This window comes from Lupinus angustifolius, chromosome LG04, assembly GCF_001865875.1.
Source record: "Lupinus angustifolius cultivar Tanjil chromosome LG04, LupAngTanjil_v1.0, whole genome shotgun sequence".
NCBI lineage: Eukaryota > Viridiplantae > Streptophyta > Magnoliopsida > Fabales > Fabaceae > Lupinus > Lupinus angustifolius.
Window position 1 is genome coordinate 19,610,766 of NC_032012.1, and position 22,698 is coordinate 19,633,463.

At 31.5% G+C, this 22,698-nt stretch overlaps 2 protein-coding genes across 3 annotated transcripts; both read left to right on the top strand.

Annotated features, from left to right (window-relative positions):
• Positions 2,115–17,265, top strand: LOC109346123 (probable RNA polymerase II transcription factor B subunit 1-1). 2 transcript variants are annotated; one of them, XM_019585520.1, is made up of 20 exons: positions 2,115–2,368; positions 3,169–3,247; positions 3,583–3,644; positions 3,865–3,925; positions 4,543–4,645; positions 6,124–6,199; positions 6,492–6,587; positions 7,658–7,702; positions 10,268–10,324; positions 10,429–10,584; positions 10,695–10,760; positions 12,997–13,120; positions 14,161–14,220; positions 14,300–14,409; positions 14,574–14,765; positions 14,927–15,040; positions 15,284–15,361; positions 16,489–16,536; positions 16,678–16,746; positions 16,925–17,265. In XM_019585520.1, the coding sequence occupies exons 1-20, from the start codon at positions 2,288–2,290 to the stop codon at positions 17,006–17,008; spliced, it is 1,761 nt and encodes a 586-aa protein (XP_019441065.1). In that variant the 5' UTR covers positions 2,115–2,287; the 3' UTR covers positions 17,009–17,265. The 2 variants fall into 2 exon arrangements, with proteins under 2 accessions (XP_019441065.1, XP_019441066.1); XM_019585521.1 differs by lacking the exon at positions 2,115–2,368 and having other exon boundaries at positions 3,174–3,275.
• On the top strand, positions 18,276–19,725 carry LOC109346124 (probable glutathione S-transferase). The gene is made up of 2 exons (XM_019585522.1): positions 18,276–18,670; positions 19,346–19,725. The coding sequence occupies exons 1-2, from the start codon at positions 18,362–18,364 to the stop codon at positions 19,700–19,702; spliced, it is 666 nt and encodes a 221-aa protein (XP_019441067.1). The 5' UTR covers positions 18,276–18,361; the 3' UTR covers positions 19,703–19,725.

Here is a 22,698-nt window from a genome sequence, read left to right on the forward strand (position 1 = left end):
CTAATGTTGAACTACTAGACATTTACCCCAACTACCATTTCACCAAAAGGGAAAACTTGGCAATTTACTAGCCTTTACCTTGGAGAAAAGTAAACGTAGACGATTATTTTCAAGGAATGAAAGCAATGCTTGATTTGCATGTGGGCTGCTCCTAAACCCATAACAATTTCACATGAGGAAACTCATTTCTCTATAGAGTGTGGGCCATCCAACGTGACCTTCTTTTATAGAATACTTTAAGTTAAGCGTATATTTCATATGAATTATATTTTTAGTTCCAGTTTATAAATTGTGAGATTAAAAATTGTTTTATATTTGAGTATATTAGCTGTAAACTAAAGTTTGAGTAAAGTAGAAAAATTATTTTTACATAGTAAATTATAGAAAATAATATGAGTTTATTTGTTTATATTAAAATTATTTTGATTGTTTTTTACACTATTTTTAAATATACATATTTTTAAATATTTACAATCATATATATATTTTTACTATAGATTTTTTAGTTTTTAATATTGCATAACAAATGCTAAAAATATATATTAAAGTAAAATAAAATATAAAAACCAATAACAATATTAAAAAACAACAACAATATTAAAAAACAACACGACACACAAATAAATAGAAGTTGTTAAAGTTATATTTATTTATAGAGTAAATTATAGAAAATAATATGAGGTTATTTTTCTTATATGGTGATTATTTTATTTGTTTTTACATATTTTTTAAATATACAATTTTTATACTATCGTCATATATGTATTTTACTCAAAGACATGCCCTTTTTAAATATACAATTTTTATATTATCATCATATATGCATATTACTCAAAGATATGCCTTTTTTAAATATACTTTTTTTATATCATCATAATATTTTATAACTTTTATTACTTCATTATAAATGCTAAAAAAATTAAAATAAAAAACAATATAAAACCAATATCAATATTTAAAAACAACATGCTAAACATTTATAATATGAAGTTTGGTGAAAAAGTAAATGAAAAGTGAGATAACTCAAAGTAAGGATAGAATGAAAATTGATATTTCAATTGAAAAATAAGCTAACTTTAAAATAAACAACTCAAGATGGAGGAGCTTCTATTTTTAGCTTCTTTTCCCACAAAAATAAGTGGAGTTTATAATCTAGATAGGTTATGGATATGCTACAATTTTAAGTTTATTTAAAATAAAATAAAATTACAAACTATCATCTATACCAAACATGCACTAAGTATAAAATGAAAGAGGTAAAATAAGAGCACAAAACATATTATGAGAAAAGAAAAGAATCTTGAGGTGTGTTTGAGATTCTTTATTAAATGAACTTATAAATTCATGAGTTAACTTATAAATTCATATTTGATAAGTCATTTATGAGAATTTATGATGTATAAGGACATATTGTTAAGACTCACAACCAAGGAGCTCCAACCACAAGGAGTCATATTGCTCTAGAGCCATGTGAAAAAGCCACTAACAAGTAACACACAACATTTTGTAGCAAAATCTTAAGTGAATAGTTCTATAGGCTTTTATCACTTATAAAATCTTTTAATCATCTCTTCATATTAACATGAGACTTCCACTCATACTTGAAAACCCGACAATTTCTCGAGTGTAAATCCACACATATATCGATCACTCCTGTAAATCTATCTCATCCAAGTGAAACGTTAGAAAAAGAAGTCTTAAATATTTATAAATTATTCTAATTATCTCAATCCTATTATAAACTTATAGATAATTTTGTAAGCTTGTTGCATTAGAAAAACATGTGTCAAGTGCAACATAGCCCACCTAGTACATCAATAAAGGGATGACATAATAGTATAAGCTTGCTAAATATTATAATTAAAAAAATTATATATTTTCTATTAAATTTTTCTATCGGAAATTGACATATATCATAAGTGATATTTTATTTATTAATAATTAGTTTATAGGTAATATATGTCACTTTCTTGTTTGTGCATAGAAAGAGGATATAACATTATTCATTAAGATGATGACTAAGAAAATCAATATTCAATTCTTATAAATTATATTTAGTAGGAGAAACAACACATGTATAGTTGGTTAAAAAAAAACTAGCGTAGAGATAATAGAATATCATTATTTTATTTGGTTAATATTAATAATTTATGAACAATTATTGTTCTTCCTCTCCTCCACTCTCTCCACTCCCAAACCGATTTCCGGTAACTGAAACCAATTGATCTTCAACCAACCCTAACCGCTTTTCTCTCTTCTCAGATTCAAACTTCAACCAAACGAAACGATGTCGTCAGGACAAGTGATTAAGCGTGCTAAATACAAAACTACTGTCAAAGATCCTGGTACACCCGGTGTAATCAAATTGGTAACCTAATTCAATTTCATCAACATTGGATTTAATGCTTATTATGTTATCATAGATAGTTAGGTTTATGGAATCATGAGACAAATATCAATTCAAATGTGTTATGGTTTTGATACTGTCTATCAACTGTAAGTGTGTGTTTGGATTAGCTTTAAATCAGCTTATAATGTGGAAAAAAGCGAATATTTTTGTCATAGGTAATTGTTTTTTGAAATGTTGTAAGAGCATGTTTGTTTAGGATTTTTAGACAATGTGATTTTTCAAAAGTAGAGGGCGAGCATAGGTGCAACATAATGTTGTTTGCCGTGTGACCTTGAGGAGGTTGTGGGTTTAAATCCTGGAAACAGTCTGTTTGCTTATAATGGTAAGGTTGTGTACATTTACTCTCCCGATACATTTAGGTGGGAGACTCGTATAATGGCTTGCCCTTTGTGATTCGGCAAAAATGATTTTTTGAGAGGCTAAAAATGTAAGAAAAACCTGAATTTCACTCGTTTTTTCAGTTTATTTTTTTAAAGGCTCAACCTGTCAAATTTGCAAGTGGCAGAAGTGATTTTTATCAAAATAATCACTTTTTGTGAACGAAAAAGCTTAATCAAGCAGGCTCTGTATATTTTCAACAAGCATGTATTGTAGCTCAATTGACAGTTTGATACTGACCCTAGTCTTTAATATTGTGAGGTGTATGTGGTAGTGATTTTGGAGGTTTGATCAAAGATTTTGTATTGTCAAGTAATTATATCTCTTGGTGTGTTGCTTTTGCTGAATTTTTTGAGAAATGATTTGTTCTCTCTGTGCAGACTGAGGAAAAATTTATTTTTCGGCCTAATGATCCCACATCACACAACAAGCTCGAAGTGGATTTCAGACTTATAAAGAGTACTTATGATCTGTTTTTTATGTTATTGTTAGTTTTCAATTTTTTCTTATCCATGTTGTTGTTACCTTTAAAGCAGTGTACTTGTTATAAAGTTTAAAATGTGTTTTTTTAATTGGGAAAGCACTTTGATTTCCAGGGCTCCTCAATTGTCTGAAAAACTATTGCAGCTGAAACTGTTCTTTCCCATTCTTTTGTTTCATAAAATATTCAACTAAACCTAACAATCTGTTTCCTATTTTCTTTAATATCTGACTCTTTTTAATAATGTATATGCATAAACTTGTCCATGAGACATTTCTTTTATGTCATTTTTTATCCTGTTTCCAAAATTTAGGTCATAAACACACTAAAGAGGGATCAAACAAACCACCATGGCTTAACCTTACCCATTCGCAGGTTATTATTTACTTTAATTTTGCTCTTGCTACTCATTGCATTATTTACCTTGTAGCCTGAGTGTTGTGTTGGTTCCATGTCTTCCATTATATTTAAATACTACCCCTAGAATTATTGATTTCTTTCCGGTTGCTATGGTTTACTTGGTATAACATCACTTTAATATGCTTAATGTCTCTTCCTTCATTTAATTATTTCATTGTATTGCATGATTTTCCAGGGAAGTTACATTTTTGAGTTGGAAAGCTTTTCCGATCTTCATGTTTGCCGGGATTTGGTGGGTAAGTTTCTTACTGTGATTGTTTCCTTCTATTAAAAGAATGTTCTATGGGCTTCTTTTGTATTTTTTGTTATTCCTGACTTGTCGTACACTGGCACTTAGTGAGGTGCTACTATGTTGTTTACTTGTTTGACTGCAGGCTTGAGTCTTAGAGTTAGCATTTCTTTAGTCGGTTTTTAATGGACTTAAGCATGTTGAAACCAATGAAAATAAATGAAGATATGACATTGGATGGGCTGTGTTATATAATTACTATTCAGTTCCCTCATCAATGGTTTGATTAAGCATGTATAAACCATTTTAAAAATAATGAAAATATGATTTCAGATGAGCTGCATTAAATATTTACTAATCAGTTCCCTCATCAATGATACACAAGCCAGAGGAAAAAGTGGTGCATCACCAAATAGTGTTCTTCTAATGAATTTGGGCCTGTTACCCTTATTTTTGTTAATTTGATGCCTGAAAGAAAACAGTGGTATATCATATATAAATAAAAGGATATTTAGGTTATTTTGAATTTTATTTTATTTCGTTTCTTTTTTCCATTTTTAGTATTTTTAATTTCAAATGTATTCTATATGCTTTCCTAATGGGTTGTTTGGTCTGTTTGAGCAGGTGTTGCCCTTAGCAAGCATGGGGAAGCTGCAAAAGTCATTTCTGACGAACAACTCAGCCCTGCTGAAATGACACTCAGGATTAAGCTACTTCAAGAAGATAGGTATTTGGTTTATAATAGTTCACTCTGATTGTTTTATTAGAAAGCATATTGCTTATCAACAGCTTTGTTTGATCATGGCCCAATTTTTCTTCTTGTCCCTTTCTCTTGTTATAGAAGATTTTTTCAGGAAAATGCAAGTGGTGCTACAAAACACCTATAAGTGCTTCAAGAAAATAGAGAATTGTTGAATATATCACAGTAGACTTTTCAGACTTGATGTGGGGTTTTCTTTGACATCTTGAACTAATTTTTCCTGCTGCTGATACAAGTACCTAAACCCGGTTACATTCTGAATTGGAGCTTTTGTTTTCCCAGACCTCTCTTAGTCAACCATTTCCTCAGCCACTCCCCACACAGCACCCACTCAACCAGCTTGTAACTCCCTTGCTTCCAACTCTCCAAACCACATTGATGATATGATCCCCAAGAGGTTCACATCAATTGACCATTCTATCTATACAAAATTCTGTCCATAGATAATCACCTTTCTCAAGCCATGGGAATATAATAACAAGTCTTTTTGAACTTCCACAGCTACCAGAACTAGCTTTTGAAAATTTCCGCTCAAAGATACAACAACAGTGCTAAACAAACATACTAAGCGAACCTGTTTTTTTTTCAAATGATGAAAAAATGAAAATGAAGTTGTTCTTTTGAAATGAAAACAGGAGTCAGGAAAGTTTCCTGAAATCAAGCGTATCCTATATGGTTTACTGATTTTGGTTTCTGAACATATCTGAAGAGAGTGTGTGGGGCCTTTGTCTGGACTCTAGAGCAAGTCATTTATATCAATCCTTTGAAGTACCATTATTTTAACAAAAGATCTGACCTCCGAAAATATTGTCATTTATATTTTGAATCCAAAGAAATGGCAAGTGACTCTTGATTTGATGTGCATGGTTCTGCTTTATAATTTATAAAGCATATAAATGTAGTTCCTTTATTTTCTTCACATGTTTCTATTTTTACTGTCTTTCAAACATATTTTATAATACAGTTCCTCTTCTATGGCTTACATCTGAGAATGATTGTTATGAAACATACCATTTCTCTAATTTTGGAAAGGACCTCAAGCCAGAAGTGATTCTAAAACCTTTTTATGTTTCTTATTTATCTAAAGCTACATTGGGTTTCTTAATGATCTTCTGGTACTGTGCTTTTTCAACAACAACCAAGCCTCTCCCCAATGAGTAGGGTTGCCTACATGGACTAAATGATGCACACTATATTTGGTCAAACACCAAAATTTCAGAGACCATTTGGATTAAGGTTCTTTTGTAGTGTGCTTTTATTACAAAGTTATCCATTTCAGTTGCTCTAGCTCGAAATGTCATGGAGTAGAGATAGGATCTCGTTTTAGTCATATAAGAAGATTTTGAGTGTTATGTTTTATTTACTATAAGGTTAACTTATTTATCTCATTTTGAATCTTGGCCACAGTCAATGTTATTGATTTTGCTGAAGTTCAACTTTTGCAGCAAGTTGCAGAAGCTTCATAAGGAACTTGTGGCTAGTGGTAAGCTGACAGAATCAGAATTTTGGGCTACAAAGAAGGTAAATATATTCTGAAAATAATAAAATGTGATGTTCTCTGTAATTCATTCCTGATATGCAAATGGCTTTTGAATTTTAAATTATACCTTCACAATTAAATGTTTACTATCGATAGATGTTTGGGTGCTATCATGATGATTTCAAGATGTTTTACTCATTTAAAGCACTATTTGAAGTATTTTTCTTAATAAAATGTTGCATAAAGCAATGATATTTTTTAAGGGGTTTCACTTACAGATATGCAGAGAAAGTGGGCATGAGTTTCTTTTTTTATATAAAAATGATTCTGCAGAAATTGCTGGATCGAGATGAAAGCAGAAAGTTAAAACAACGGATTGGTTATAAAAATTCTTTGATCTTTGATACTAAGCCTACAAGTGATGGTCGGGTATGATGCTGCTTCTCCTTTCTCTTGCATTGATGTTCTACCTGTAAGAGATTGCATTTAAATGTGTCACCACATACCTGATTGTACATCTAATTGTCTGTATTTTGCTGCTAAATAATTTCTCAAATGCCATACTGTAGTTTGTTTTAAAAAAAATAGTATTCCACTCTCTTATAGAGTTCAAAATTCAGCGTTGGAAGCTTTTGAGTGCTTAACATTATGAATTTAGGAGTGGGCCGATCCAAGTCTTGAATGGTGAGAGCGAGTTTACTTCACTAGTGGGCTAAGTGAACAACGAGATACGTGGAGGGGACATGCTGGGAAGTAAGTCCCACATCTCCAGCCTAATTATTTTGTGTGGTTTAAATGCCCGTTGGCTTGGAGATGAAACCGTAAGTCCTTAACAACACTATTATGACAACTGGGCATAGAACCTTTTGAGTATGGTTAATTAATTTTTTTGAAAAATGGTTTACAAGAACAACTTTAAAATATAAAGTAGCTAATAATTTTATTTGTAAGTTTGAGTAATTTATTGAAAAATATGCTTTTAAAACTAATAAAGCAAGCAACTTGCTTGGGAAAAAAGAACATGCTGGCTCTGTTTTGATGAGCAAAACCAAATTTTGGCCATTACCTTTTTTTTGCTATGTATTCTTAGTTCTAAGAAGTTGGCAAAATGGTACAAGATGAAACTCAGTTTGCTATCTTGTTTGAATGGTATTGAAGTCTTCGAATTTTTACAGATAAAGCCCATTTTGTTACTTTCTTCAAACGGGGGTTTAAGTCTTTCTGTTCACTCTTCATTAGTAGCAAAGCCTTCCATGGCCATATGCCAACTTTTATGCTTTTCCCTGTATATTGTATTTAAAAATCTTTTGATAGAACCCAATAGCATTGTTCGATCTATATAGCCAAAAATATCTAGTGAGATAAGCTTGCTTCTTGCTCTTAAATTGTTATGCAGAGTTCACAAATTCTTATGCATAATTTCTGGATATTTTTCATTTTCTTCTGGTACACGCATATCTAATCATGACAAAGTTATTTTTTCTTGTGCTGTTTTTCAGATAAACCAGGTTAAATTTCAGTTGACACCAGAGATAAAATATCAGGCATGCTTCTTCACGTAACTCTTCCCTTTATTAGTCAAATACATTTCAAGCTAAATTTAGAGTGGTTTAAAGTTGTCCTATGCTACTAATTGTTACCTTTAGAGTAAATTATACTGACCCCCTGAGATTTAGTGAAATATTGAAATTATACAAAACATCCCTAATTTATATACATATATTACACTGACTACCCCTGTAGGGGAGGTGAGTGTAATATTTTAAACAAAAGGGGCGATGAGTGTAATTAAGCTAGATTTTTGGGATGTCAATGTAATTTACTCTGATAAAAAAATAATGAAGAGACATTGACTTTTACACTATTCGGACTTGGCTCCATAGTATACCATATTTGTAGAAATCTTGTTTGAGATTAAACAAAATTGTTTCCTTTCTTCTATATGACCATTGTCATTAGCAAATATATTGTTTGCAAAATAAATGACAGATCATCACTACCAAGAAACTTAAACTCAAAGTCGATTTCAATATACATTATTTTATCCTCAGTACTGTTGTTTTAACGATATAAGGCTAGAACCCCAAGAAATGGTTTAACGAAATAATAGTGCATGTATCATGAGACATTTTATTATCATTATTTTAAGATTTATTGGAGATGATTTAAAATATGATAGATAACTTGTGATCAAATAAAAACTTGGTATCTTATATAAAAAATATGGCAATATTGTAAATAATGGAGTGATGTGTTTTTATATTAAAATATCATTACTAAGACGCAATAAAACACTTGAGCTTATTTTATTACTCAAATATTTGTTATTCTTTAGGATCAATACATTTTGAAAATATTTGAGATAACAACTTAATTTTCCTTATCTTTTTTGTTGGAGCATGTGGTCGAGTGAGTTTAAGGAAGTAATAAAAGGAGAGGGAACTTGTTACTTGATCCATCGAAAGTTGAATTTTGGTTCCTCCATTAAGTTATAAGAAATGATCATTTGTCATACTTAAGTATGTAGTATGTGTCAAAATTTATCTCGTCAACATTCCCTAAATAATGGGTGACAGTGTGACACACAATACATAGGGAAGCAAAAACATAAAAAACCATAAACAAACTTATTTTGTTTTGTTACAAAATGCAGCAATAGTTGTAAAAATGATCATTGTCATACTTAAGAATGTAATACGTGTCAAAATTTATCTCATCAACATTCCCTAAATAATGGGTGACACACAATACATACAGAAACAAAAACATAGTAAATTGTAAAAAACTTATTGTTTTGTTACAGAATGCAGCAATAGTTCTAAAAAGATATTGCTTAAATATGCAAAAGAGAAGAGTAAATTCAAAGTCAAAATCTATCGACAATGTATAATTAATTAAGATTAAATTATACCGACACTCCTGAAGTTTGTATTCATTTCACTTAGCACCCATTTTTGTTTAAAAGATTACACTCACCTCTCCCATGAGGGTAGTCATTATAATGTATGTATATAAATTAGGGGTGGTTTGTGTAGATGCAAAAAAAAGGAGTGGCAGTTTATGTGGTTTCACTAAATCTCAGGGGTGTTATTGTAATATACTCTTATATTTATTATACAATATACTAATTTAAAGTACAAGTTTGGCTTATGAATTTGGTATTAGCTTATTGGTGGGTGCTACTTGGGTTAGATTTGTGCTATCAGCCAGTAGAATCTGATTTTGGAAATTGAGAGCCATCTGTCCAAGATAGTATAGTTAGCTTAAAAGCTGTTGGGAAAAGGATACATGAATATAATTTCTGTACGAATTATGACTCTTGTATGGCTCCTCATTGGAAGGGAAATAGATATAGGTACACCATTATCTTCTCTTGAAATTTTGAACTATTATTTATAGTAATGAGGATGTCCCATCCTAACTAAAACCTTGAGCAGTTAGGTGAAGGCCGAGCGATTTTTCTATTTAGAGCAAATTACAATCTTTAGCTTGGTTTTATGCTTGGATGGTAAAAAATCAAGCTATATGCCCATTTTGTGGTTCAATGGAAAAAGGTACACAGGGAAATAAAAAGACTTGCAAATGGTCATCATAGATCTGGGAAAAACTGTGATACGGTGCCACAAGAAGTCTTATGCAAGGCACTAGAGAGGAAGAGATTTTGTATGTTCAAGTTATGGAGGATTTGTATGGTGTGGCTAGGATGTGTGTTCATACTGGTGTGGCAGAAGAATTTCTTAGAACAATAGCAGAAGAGATTCAGCACATGGTTTGTAATGACTTCAGATGTCGAGAAAAGCCATAGAATAAGATTGTTTTTTAGTGACTGTGTGTAAGATGCAGCATAACAATTGTGTCTTAAGTAAGATGTGAGATAGTGACATTTTGGAGTGAAATTGGGGATTACATCATATCATACAAGATTTTGCTAATTATTTTGTGTCTGTTTTAGTTAGGAAGATTCCTTATCCTCCTCTTGTACTTCTCTCCTTTTTTCCAATATAATTTCATCTTTCGATAACAGAAAAGAAAAAGAAATTACACATGGACTTACTTATTTCTCTTCTTGTTTGATCTACCTCAATCATGTTTTATAACCTCCTTTCCAGATTTTTGCCCTGAAACCAGCTGTTCACCAGGCATTTCTCAAATTTGTACCTAGTAAGGTATTTTGACCATTAGTAAAATGTGTATCCTCCTCCTTGATAGTCATTACTGTGAATTATCAATAGCTTTGTATACTAATTTTCCCCCATGATCTCCATTCAAGATGACCGAGGTAGATTTCTGGAACAAATATTTTAAAGCTGAATATCTCCACAGTACCAAAAATGCTGTTGCGGCAGCTGCTGAGGCAGCTGAAGATGAAGATCTTGCTGTTTTTTTGAAAGATGATGAGATATTGGAAGTTGAAGCTCGAAAGAAGGTCCTTCTCTTCTTACTCTGTTATTCGCGTTGATGATCTTTTGGCTGCATTCTCATTTCCGTTTATATTATCTAAGTATGCTTTTCCGTTTTTTGTATGCCTGTTTGCAGGTTCGACGGGTTGATCCAACTTTAGATATGGAAGCAGATGAAGGAGACGATTACACTCATCTTCCTGTATGGTGAATGAAACTATTCCTCAATCTTACATAGGAGATTCTTTTACATTGTGTTTTTCATATTTTATGTAAACTTCATCCATTACTATTTAAAGTTTCAGTTGCAACTTATAGTCATTCCTTGCTTAAAAAGCTCCAGCATCTTCTATTAGCTAACAGTTTTATTACGAGGATAGTTAGCACTCTACCTATGAACTTATATTCATGTAGACATTATTCCATTTTATCCCAAGGTTTTAGTCTGTATTTGGTGTGGATTTTTCTTCAAGTTTCTGTGATCCGGAGAATATGAAGCAAGGGGATATGGATAAATTTTATTTTTTATAAAGGCGTTTTATTGTCTCATATAGAAGTTGCTTTAGTTTATGCACAAAGGGAAAGCAATATGACTTGAAATTTTGTCGCAGAAGTCACAGGTAAAAAATTCAGCATTTCTGTGTCATTAAGAAAACAGTAATACACTCTCTCAGGGAAGGTCATCTTTTATTGGAAAATAAATACATCAATCTTTAATATATTAAATACAGCACTTCAGTACTGCTTCCCGATAAAAATCTTATGTTTTACTCATTCATTGTCCTGGCAAAACTTATATATATATATGCATTGTGAGATATTTGAAGAACCTAGAAAATTATTGATAGCCTTTGCCCAAAAACCGAAATTTTTGGTTATTACAATCTTATTTGAATTATACTTTAACCCCATAGGATATTATTATATTTCTTGATTCTTATAATTTTGTGTAAATTATATGAGGCTGAGTGTTGGATAGTAAAGTGTCAACAAGAGAATAAACTTAATGTAACAGAGAAGAGAATGTTTCGTTGGATGAGTGGACACATTAGCCAATATAAGATTTAGAATGAATGTATTTGGGAAAAAGTTGGGGGAGATCTTATTATAGAAAAGATGATAGAATTACACTTTAGGGAGTTTGGGCATGTGTGGAGGAGATTGAGAAGTTCCATCAAGGAGAGTAGATCAAATGAAGGTTCATCTAATTTATAGAGACAGAGGAAGACCAAGAAAAACTATAGGTGAAACGAATAGGAAAGACTTAGAGATTAATGCTTTGTCAATGGACATTGATTTATGATAGAGAATTATGACATTGTTCGGTCCATGTAGCTGACTCCACTTAGTGGGACTAGTGATTGGTTGTTGTTATTCTAATTTTGTTCAACTATATATGGACCATATTAGGTGAAAATACTGTTATTTGAGAGTTGAAAAAGGTGTATTGTTAACTTTGTTGGATCCTATTTGAGTGGCCAAGATTTGAAAATCAATATATACACCTTTTTGAAGTGACCATGAGACCATTAAGTTATTTTTAATGTTGAGAATTTGTGGATAGTCTAAGATTAACTATTCTTGCCTTAAAATGCAAGATGTTATCACTGGACAGTAGATATGTCTCCTATATGGGAGAACCCAATTTATTTACATCCACGCTCATTTAGTGACCATAGCCCATATTTGCTAAAAACTGGTATAAGCAATAAAGTTTTAGTAGGCCTTAGGTTGGACTTGTATTCATAGAAATAGAGAGAAGGGAAAGAATTAAGAGATATAACTCTTTATGTAAATATGTGTAGTGGTGGCATTTTCCGTTCTACTACTTTGTCGATGAACATGATTTATGATAGAGTATTATGACATCATTCGATTCATGTAGCCAACCCAACCTATTGTAATTTGTGGCTCTGACTGCCCTCTTCCTGTTACCCTCTTTCCATTACCAGTGTGACCCTGACTGACTTGTTCTGTGAACTGAACATTCCTCAACTCACTGTCAACCTTTCTCTTTCTTCTGCACTCATGTCGGTTATGATGACAGGATGACAGGAGGAGTCAAAACCATGCAGTGCTAAAATGAATAAAAATCCAAGCATAGGGGGAAATGTCACCCTTCTAGGAATGCCAGTAGCTAGAGAGAACACAGTTGTCTTCATTGTCTAGCCCTTGTATCCTTTGTTATCGTATAAGAGCCCATCCTATTCAATACTTGTAGTTATCTTGCTGTAGCCCCTGATAAATTTTCTTCTTTTTTCCACAATATGTGCATAGAAACATTCATATTTTATACTTTATGCTGCAGAATTGCAGATCATTTAGTAGTTAATGAAATGTCAAATGTTTCTCAGTTATCTATCTGTGCCATTGGTTCAGAAGTGCTAGGTCCACATTGAATTTCTGTATTTTAACTTTTTTCTGTACTTGATGAGAAGGATCATGGGCTCTTTCGTGACGGTATCAAGGAAGCATCTGGAGCTCCAAATACTCTGTATCAGAGAACATTGTTGCAAGATCTTAACAGACAAGGTGCAGTTGTTCTTGAAGGAAAAACTTTAGGTAATTTCTCTCTTGGATTTGATGTATTTCTCATACACTTTCATTTTTTTCAAAAAAAATATTTAATAAAAAGAAAACTCCAAAAGAACTATGAACTTGCATATATTTTGAACTTTCAAAAGTAAAATAGCAATTATTTAAAATTGAAGTTGAATTAAAAACAAGTGTTGAAATATAAAAATGTGGGGTAACTTGTCGAGCCTGCTAGGCAAATTTTAAAAAGTTACATAATCGAAGTGAAAAATTATTTGACTTGCATTGAATAAAGAGATTGGGTTGTGGTTTGGTAGGACCTATATAATGCAACTCTAGAGAGTTTCATGGTTGAACTCCAATTTTTTTTTGCTAAACATCAATCTAGTCGAAAATATCAATTGAGTCGACTGCATTGATATCCGAGTAGGGAACAACATGCTGCCATTATAAATCTTATGCTCACCAAAAAATCACATGTCAATTGACCACCTCTTACTTTTGCTGCAAAAGTCAAGAATGAAGTTCAAAATCCATAAAGATTGGGACTCTACTACTGAAATCATTAGGGAACTCTGTACTTGAAAATAAACCCCCATTAATGCCTAGCAAACATAAAGCCTAGCCAGTTACAACCCAAATCCAGAAAGTAGAAAAACTATGCTATTCCCCTGATTTATAATGTAAAAATAATGACATGCAATAGCATGAATGGTATTTTTTTTTTAAAAAGGCTCATATATAAAAACTGTGGAAACAGACTCCACTAGGCGGGAGCCTCATGCACTGGGCCCCCTTTTATACAAAAAGTTGTGGACCAAATGTCAAACCCTCAACCAGTTAAGAATTGCTTACTGACACTGAGATGAATATTTACAATTTGGTTATGTTATTTTACTATGTTGATTATATCTTATAGTGGAACTAAGTAATGTAACCTATTTAACTATAGGTATTCCATTGATTTATCTGGAATATTAAATATTTCTAGTTTTGAAAGAACATGTGGCTGTTTTATTTGGAATGTTTTGGTCTGATGAGTCACAATCTAAAATATATACATGCAGATATGGAGATGGAGCCGCCAAGAACAGTTGCAGAAGCCCTTGCTCGACGAAAACAAGGGGGTTAGTATAGCAACGCATGACTTGTTATTTTCCATTCCATTTCTTGTGGATAAGGCTCTTATTTCATACCACTATACAGAATCTGATGGGGCTGTAGAGGAGGAGAGACGTAACAGAATTTCTAAAATGACCCAGATTGAGGATCTTCAGGCACAGAATGATCACCATTTTGCACCACTCTGTATCAAGGTCCATCTTTGTCCCAAGAATTAAATGACTAACGATTGTTGTAGCACTCTTACCATCCTTTTAGTGACTAGCTCAAAATATAAATTTAGTATAATAATTAAAGAATTTTCTTTCTGGATTAAATATTTATTAAATATTGTGATTTTTGTGGTGTTACTTGACAGGATCCCCGAGAGTATTTTGATTCCCAACAAGCTAATGCAGTAAAAACTTTGAATGATTCCCAAGGTGGATCTGAGAAAATAAGATGCAGTTTGAGTTCTGAGGAAGCCTATGGCGATTTGAGGGCATCCATAGCTAATATCAAAGCTATAGGATTAAGAGATCCTCTGTTTAGTCATGAGGTTGCCGTTAAGGTAATGATATTTATTTCACATGATTGTTTTCATTTAAATTAACTTTCTGAATAACTGATCTGTATATGGTTAAATGCTCAATATTGTACTCTATTTTTGTTTCTTTCCCATTAAAAATAACCCTCTCCTATTGGAAATTAAATTCATTTGTTGTTTTTCAGGTCCTTAATGGGTTGACTAAAAATATTTCAAGCACCAAATATCATATTGGGAAAAACTCTCAGGAGAGTGTACTTGATATATTGCCCAACACAACTAAGGAGAAACTACTAGATGTGAGTTAACCCCAATTGTTTTTGACGTTTTTGAAAAGGGAAGTGGAAAAAAAATGAACGGACAGAAAGAATAAGAGAGCATTTGATAATCTTATGAACTTGTATTTATACATTCAGAGTGTACCACATGTTTCTCTTATTTTCCAGCTGTAGTATAGCTTTCAGTGATCTTTGTATTGTTGATTTCGGCAGTTTTAAATGTTAATATTTATATTTTTGTAATACATGCTTCCTTCTTTACAGCATTGGGTGAGCAGTCAGGAATTGCTGAGGCATTTTTGGTCTTCATATCCAATTACAACACAAAACCTTGCTAGTAAGGTAAAGTTAAGCTTTTATGATTTCAGTAAGATCTTTCGCTGAATTCTGTACATGACTGTTAGAATAATTTATGAAGTCCCACATCGAATGAGTAATAAACCCTTTATAATGACTCGTGCAGCCCTTCCCCTATGAGCTAGCTTTGGGGTGGAGATACGCCTAGTTATTCTAATAATGACCTATCTAATATTGCACCAAATTTTTTTCATAATTCTAGGATAAGTGTTTGCTTGTTATTATTTTTTCAGTTCATCTATATCATTAGCTTTTTTCAGGGGTGTTATCTTCATCACTCATCCCCCCTACTCTCTCTTTACATCTTATCTAATGGCGGTGCATTGACATCATGAAATTATGGTTTCACAAAGGATTAACTCTCTTGCATCATGAGAATTGAGAAGTTCTTTGACATGTCAAATTCCTAGTCTGGCTTGTAACTATTTGCTTGGGTGATCAGTCAATAGTAAACCAGTTTTGTCAAAATTTTGCATGATTATATAAACTATTGCTCTGGCTTTAATCCAGATTGGTCAGTTTAATTCATCCACTCACCTTTTTAAGCCAATTAATTGTTAGTTAACCAATTGTCCTTGTAGAGATAGCTTTTAAACCAACCATTCACTAATTCTTTTTACAACCCCCCTTAAACATGAAAGGCCATTGGTTTTAATATCCTATATAGTAGCTACTTAGCTAAAATCTAGATCTTGTAAAGTTATTGAGGATCAAACCCTAAATTATTTATCAAGGGGGCTCTAATATCATGTCATGGAACCGTTCAACTAAGAAATCAAGCAGGATCCTGTAATTGATGTTAAATAATCCAAACCGTCATATAGGTACTATGTAAAATGAGTGCATGATGTTCAATGACGCAGTGTGTTTAGAGGCCTGAGAATTATCTACATGGTCCAATGTTTTGGAACCTTGCTTTCTTTTTCCCTTTATCCAGCTTACTAATTGTGCTGATATGATTAACCAGCTAGGCATTTGTAAATTGAGAGGGGTTTCCTGCTAAATGACATGCACTATATTGCAGATGTAATTATATAATGATCCATCCAGGAACCTTTATGAATTGCATTTTATTATGTCTAATGTCTTGTTAATTTCGAAATTAAATGCAGACCAAAAGACTTAAGGATGCCATGTCGCAAGTATATTCCAAACTTGAGGTATTTATGTAGCCGAAGCCTCTACTCATATTCCCCACTTCACTAATGTCTTTGCCTTTGTTCTATCATTGCATGGATACCTACATTAGTATAATTTGTAGCAACTATTGAAGTGCTTATCTTTTTATTTGTTGATTCCAGGAGATAAAAGTATCTGCTCAATCAGACCTGCGGCACCAGATCTCCCTTGTTGTCCATCCTATGCAGCAGGTAAGCATACCATACTCTGTTGTTGCTTTATGCATTCACTTCTGTTTTTCGGCCAGTGGTTAATGTTCTTGTTCAGTCCAATTAGTAGATGATTTATGCCTTGGTTTCTTATTCTCTTGATTTTTTGTGATATCACTTTTGCTTTTGCATCTTATGGTATGTACAATTTTTTATGCAGGCTCTGGATGCTGCTGTGTTACATTATGAAGCTGACATTAAGAAAAGAAATGCTAAAGGGCCTAAGCCTAATGGTTATATTTAGGACAATGTTTTGACTGCACTTTCAGCATTATGCTTTAACAATTTAGGAATGTAGATTCCATCAATTTTGCCCTGACCTCAAAGCCTACGGCTATTTATCTCTATATATTGTGATGAAATGATTTTCTATTAGAATTAGTCAGCAAGAGTCTTACTAAAAAATTAACTTGCAACATAGAATTAATTTACTTGCATCATACGTTATTGCTGCTTCTCTTTAGCAGTGATACAACAAATGAAATGATGGTAATACTTTGTGCTTAGCACTTACCTACAACTTTGTACATTTATTACCAATGCTTAGTGTCATGTTGATAGCCTTTAGTGTTTTGGTGAAGATTTGTGTTTATTTTTTAAAAGTTTAGTAGCATGAAATGTCTTGGAAGCATAAATCGAATTCTTTCTAAAAAATGTGCATACCCTCTTCCTATCCTTTTAAATTAGTGTTTTTTAGTAATGAAGTGTATCTCGGTTAGTAGAGGATGGTTAACAATTCATAAATCACTAACTAAAGCTTAAATTCATGCAATGGGTAGTTGGTAAATGTATGCATTGATTCAAGTAGAAATTATTTGTACCAATAAAAAGTCAATAGTGACTTTTTAAAAGTTTATTCTATTAGTATTTTAATGTTTAGAGGCATTACTGATTATCAAATGTGACTACAAAAAGGATTATTTTCACTCTGGTGCAACATACATGACCAGAAAATGTTCCACTACAATTACTTTTATCTTTATTTTTGTGCTAATTATTACTTTCTAATTTCAATATTTTTCTTCTAATTTGTTGACACTTGCCTTCAAAGTTCCTTGACAATGCAGTAGAGGTGTTTGCTTGGTTAGAAAATTTTCACATACCAACTCGAATTTTATCTCTCACATTTTAAAAAATTTATTGGGAGTAAATTAAATAGGAATAGATAAAGAAATCTTCTTGAACAAGAATCCTCTATCTAAAGAAAATATTGTATATATGTTACAAGCTAATCAATTAAATGAGGCTTTCAAATTGGATGAAGATGTGAGAAGAATAAAGATATGTGTTCGGCATCTCTTCTTTTTCAGATACATGTACATATTAGTTAGTTATGGAAGATACACTTCCCTATTAGTTAGTGATGCAAGCACTTACGACACTGAGTCAAACGTGGAAGCTACTAGTCTAACAAAAGATATAAGATTTTATAGTTATATCCAACCCATGTCATCATAACTTTTATTACACTTCTTTAATAGCGATGAATATTTTATTGCTGAAATATGACCTTGTTGAACAAGGCAAATGAACCTTCCATATACTCTATAAAAACAGAGAAAGTAGCTAGTGTTGGCATAGGAAAACACAAGTTAAAATGGCAGAGTTGAACTTACATGGATTTTGGTATAGTCCTTTTACTTTAAGGGTTGTATGGACCCTAAAGTTAAAGGGTATACCATATAATAACATAGAGGAAGATCGATACAACAAGAGTCTTCAACTTCTTGAATACAATCCGGTGTACAAGAAAACTCCGGTACTAGTTCATGGTGGAAAACCAATATGTGAGTCAATGATCATTGTTGAATACATTGATGAGATTTGGCCTCACAGTCCATTGGTTCCTTCTGATCCTTATGAGAGAGCTCAAGCTCATTTTTGGGTCAAATATGCTGATGAAACGGTACATTTAATTTATTTACCTTTCTACCTTTTATATCTTTGATCATAAAATGATCACTTTTTTATATTTTGTTCAATTTATCTGAGCTAGTAGTAAATTTACCGTACCTTAGTTCTGCTGATAATTTTTTTAGTCTAAGTTTAATGCACAAATTATGTGGAAAAAACTACATTATAATTCAAGAATGTGTTGATATAGTAATAAACAGTGTAGGAGCTTATACATTATACTCACAGTTCATAAATAATGAATGATGCACTGACTATATACGAATATTTATACTCACAGTTCATAAATATTACATTCATAAACTTTTTTTTGTACTACCATGAGTATCCTTCACCTTTTTTTGGTAAGGAACTAATCTCTTTCAAGGTTATTAGCTGCTCCTCTCAACAAGTGTCGCTCCCGAGAATTAAAATTCAACCTTGGAGATCCAGTGGTACTGTAGATCACTATAACAACCCTTGTTGATTCATAATCTTCTTTTAGTGACATGTAAAGTTTTATGTTGTCACTTAAATAGATATTAAACTTTTTCATGATTTAGTACTAAATTAAAATATAATTTGATGGGAGTGTAAAAAGTACTACAGTTGCATTAAAATTCCTATGCTCTATTATTCCTATCTTTTGTACTCACCGTGACAATAATATTATGGTGAATTTTTATAGTTTCCTGCATTTTCTGCACTCTTCCGTAGCATTGGTGGTGAAGAGAGGGAGAAGGCCATAGTGGATATCAGGGAACATCTTAGAGTTGTTGAGGAACACTATTTTCATGATGAGAATAAATTTTTGAAGGGAGACACTATTAGCATTGTGGACTTAGCATTTGGCTCAATTATCAACATTATTGCAACATTGGATGATATCATTCAAGTTAAGGTTTTGGAAGCAGAGAAATTCCCTCACTTACTTTCATGGTTTAATAATTTCAAGAATATCCCAATCATCAATGAAAACCTCCCTAACCATGAGAAAATGGTAGATAGTATCAAGTCTATTAGACAAAAATTAATTATATCTTAATCTTCAAAAAAATGTATGTACTTACGGTGAATTAGTTTTATATAATGTCATTGCATCATCTTACCATTTATATTTAATTATTATTGACTCTTTAAAAAAAGTAATCTAAATGAATGGTAGATAATGTAGTGATTGTATATAAATATTTTACACCAATAGTGCATAAATAGCAGAATGTAATAAGAAAGCACTTATATGATATCTTTACATGTCATATTTATATGTGTAATTGTGTGTTTCTTTATGTTACTAACCTTGGGTTAGTCTTAATATACTTGAATGTAATAACAGTTTAAGCTTATTGTATTTGCTTTCAATATACTAAATAAAGTTTCATGCATTGTTTGGCCTTTGGAAGAGGTTCTTAGGCAAGATTAGTTTGATCACCAATTGTATTTAGAAGCTATGTATAATGTATTGGAACCAAATGCCTCACGCACTAAGCAGAACTACCAACCATCGGTACCGGGACATAGGAAGAGTGAATAGACAGCCACAACTGATTGAATCAATACCTTAAGGCAATTGTTTGATAAATTTTTTCACTTATAAACTTTTTCATTCATCTCCTCATGTTTAATGTGAGAGTTCACACTCGAACTCCTGTATTGGAGGTGTCTTTGTCTTAATTTATTTCTTGAATTTGAACTTGTTGAACAAGAAAGATGGCTCCATGGTTCATTCTATAAAGAGAGAGAGAGAGAATAAGAATGTTGGCTTAAGATAAGTTAGGATGGGAGAGGTGAATCTACATGGAAAGTTACTGTACCTTGGTAATCTGATATTTTTTGTGAGTAAAAGTTTACTGCTGAGTCAAAAAACTATCTCACTGGAAAGTTCGCTGAGAATTGAAAAAAGAGTCTAAATAATACTAGTTTAAGAATTATGACCAACAAACTAATTGATAAATAACAAATGGGTCAATGTGTACCCAAAAAAATGGTCAATGAAAATACAAAATAGGGTGTTGTAAATAAATATGATTTCTTTAATACTAATTTTTCAACTAAAATATGTTACTCTAAGTTGATTTCAATTAGGTTTTGGTTGGTTGGTCTATTACACTAAGTTTTAACTAATCGATTAAACTATTAGGAAAAAAAATGTTGAGATTGAATTTTACTATTCGCTATTAATATACACTTGATTTAGTAACGTTAATCCATCTAGCTATGACTCTTTCACATAATGGACATCAATAGTATTAAAGACTAATGTCTCAGTTAAATTAGTAGCTCATGATATAAATCTCTTTGTCTAATAATTTTATTCATATGATGAAGAACTAAGTTTAACCCATAAATAGGAGTATAAAAACTTCCTCGGTGTTGCAAATAAGTATATAGTACGGGGTTGTGGTATCCATAATGACTTGCTAGATATTTGTTCAAATGGGTTTGTTTGTTTGGTGAGATAATTAAATCGATATTGTAATTCAATAATAAAAGAAGTTGAGGTTGAACTTCACACTTATCGTATGTACACACCTTATTCTTAAAGGAAATTCATACATTAATGATTATTTCATGCAATAACCTCAACATTATTGCCATACTCTAGCAACTTCAATTAATAAGATCAAAAAATATGACTTGTAATATATGTCTCTATATCCAGCAATTCATGCATACAAGTTGAGTTAAAATGTAACACCTCAATTGTATTATGTCTAGCAACTATAATAATAAAATTAAGTTTTATAAACCTTTAAGCATATCTCTATGTCTAGTAGTTTATGCAATTAGTTTGAGAGTTATAATATTACAAAACTAGCGCCATGTCTAGATACTAGTAAGTAATATTCATAAGATGACAAATAATACAAATTTATGTCTAGTAAAGGTCTTGTTTGAGTCTAGCAAATTTCTTCTCTATTTTGATATGACAAAACTGGTTGATTTTGCAAACCTTTATCCACATGATTATTGTTCAACTAATTTGGCGATGTTTGATAATTAACTTGAGACTTATATCGTTGATATGGATACAAGTAATGAATCTGTTTCTTTGAAAGAAAACAATAATCTTTAAAATAAGTTGGTTGAAACTGGGAGACACATTTTTACCCATTAACTTATCTTTTTTTAAAGTTAGCAATACAATTGTACAAAAAAAGTTCAACTACGAGAATTATGAAAAAATAGATTGTTTAATTGAATGAAAGATGAATTATTGTCTAGTGGCTTATATTTAACAAGAAGTTTTCAATAACAATAACAATGAATTAATTATTCAATAATTTGAAGATCTGAAATCACAAAGAGATTAATCATATAATTTATTTGTAAATTTTGTTATTAATAATCTAATGATGTTATTTGTATAATTCAGATTTCACAATCACTCTACAACTTTCATGTATTGGGAAATAAAAGAGAGGAGCAAAATTATTCAAGTTGGTTGCCTCTCATATATTTTTGAGTAATTGTACTATCAAATCATTATTTTAAAAATTAAGCACTTTATTTGCAAATAAGTTGTTGTACAATAAATATTTGTTGAAGTGTGTATTTTAGAATGACTGTATTTAATATTATTAATCCTCAATTAGAAAGTTTCTTTTCTATTTAAAATTAGTATTCCTCTATTTGTTAATATAGTTTTTAATAAACTTGATTATACATGAATTATTTATGAGTGTATATAAAATATAAAAGACTAATTAAATAGTACATTTTTTGACATTGAGGTTGAGTTGGCACCATTTCTGGTGGTAGGGAAATTACTACAACTTTCAAAAATAAAATAACTTGGTGATATAATTGGGTAAAGATCTTCTTAGATATTGAGGAAAGTACATAAAAATAAAAGGAAAAATAATATTATGTGATACTTTTATTATTTAGGTGTAATATGATGACTTTTTAGTCTTAAGAGTGAAACGATATAATTTTATTTTTTATCTATACAACTTTTATTATTTATCTACCATGATAAATTTATTGAATTAAAAAAACCAGATCAAAAAAAATATTATATATGTTAAAACGCTGATT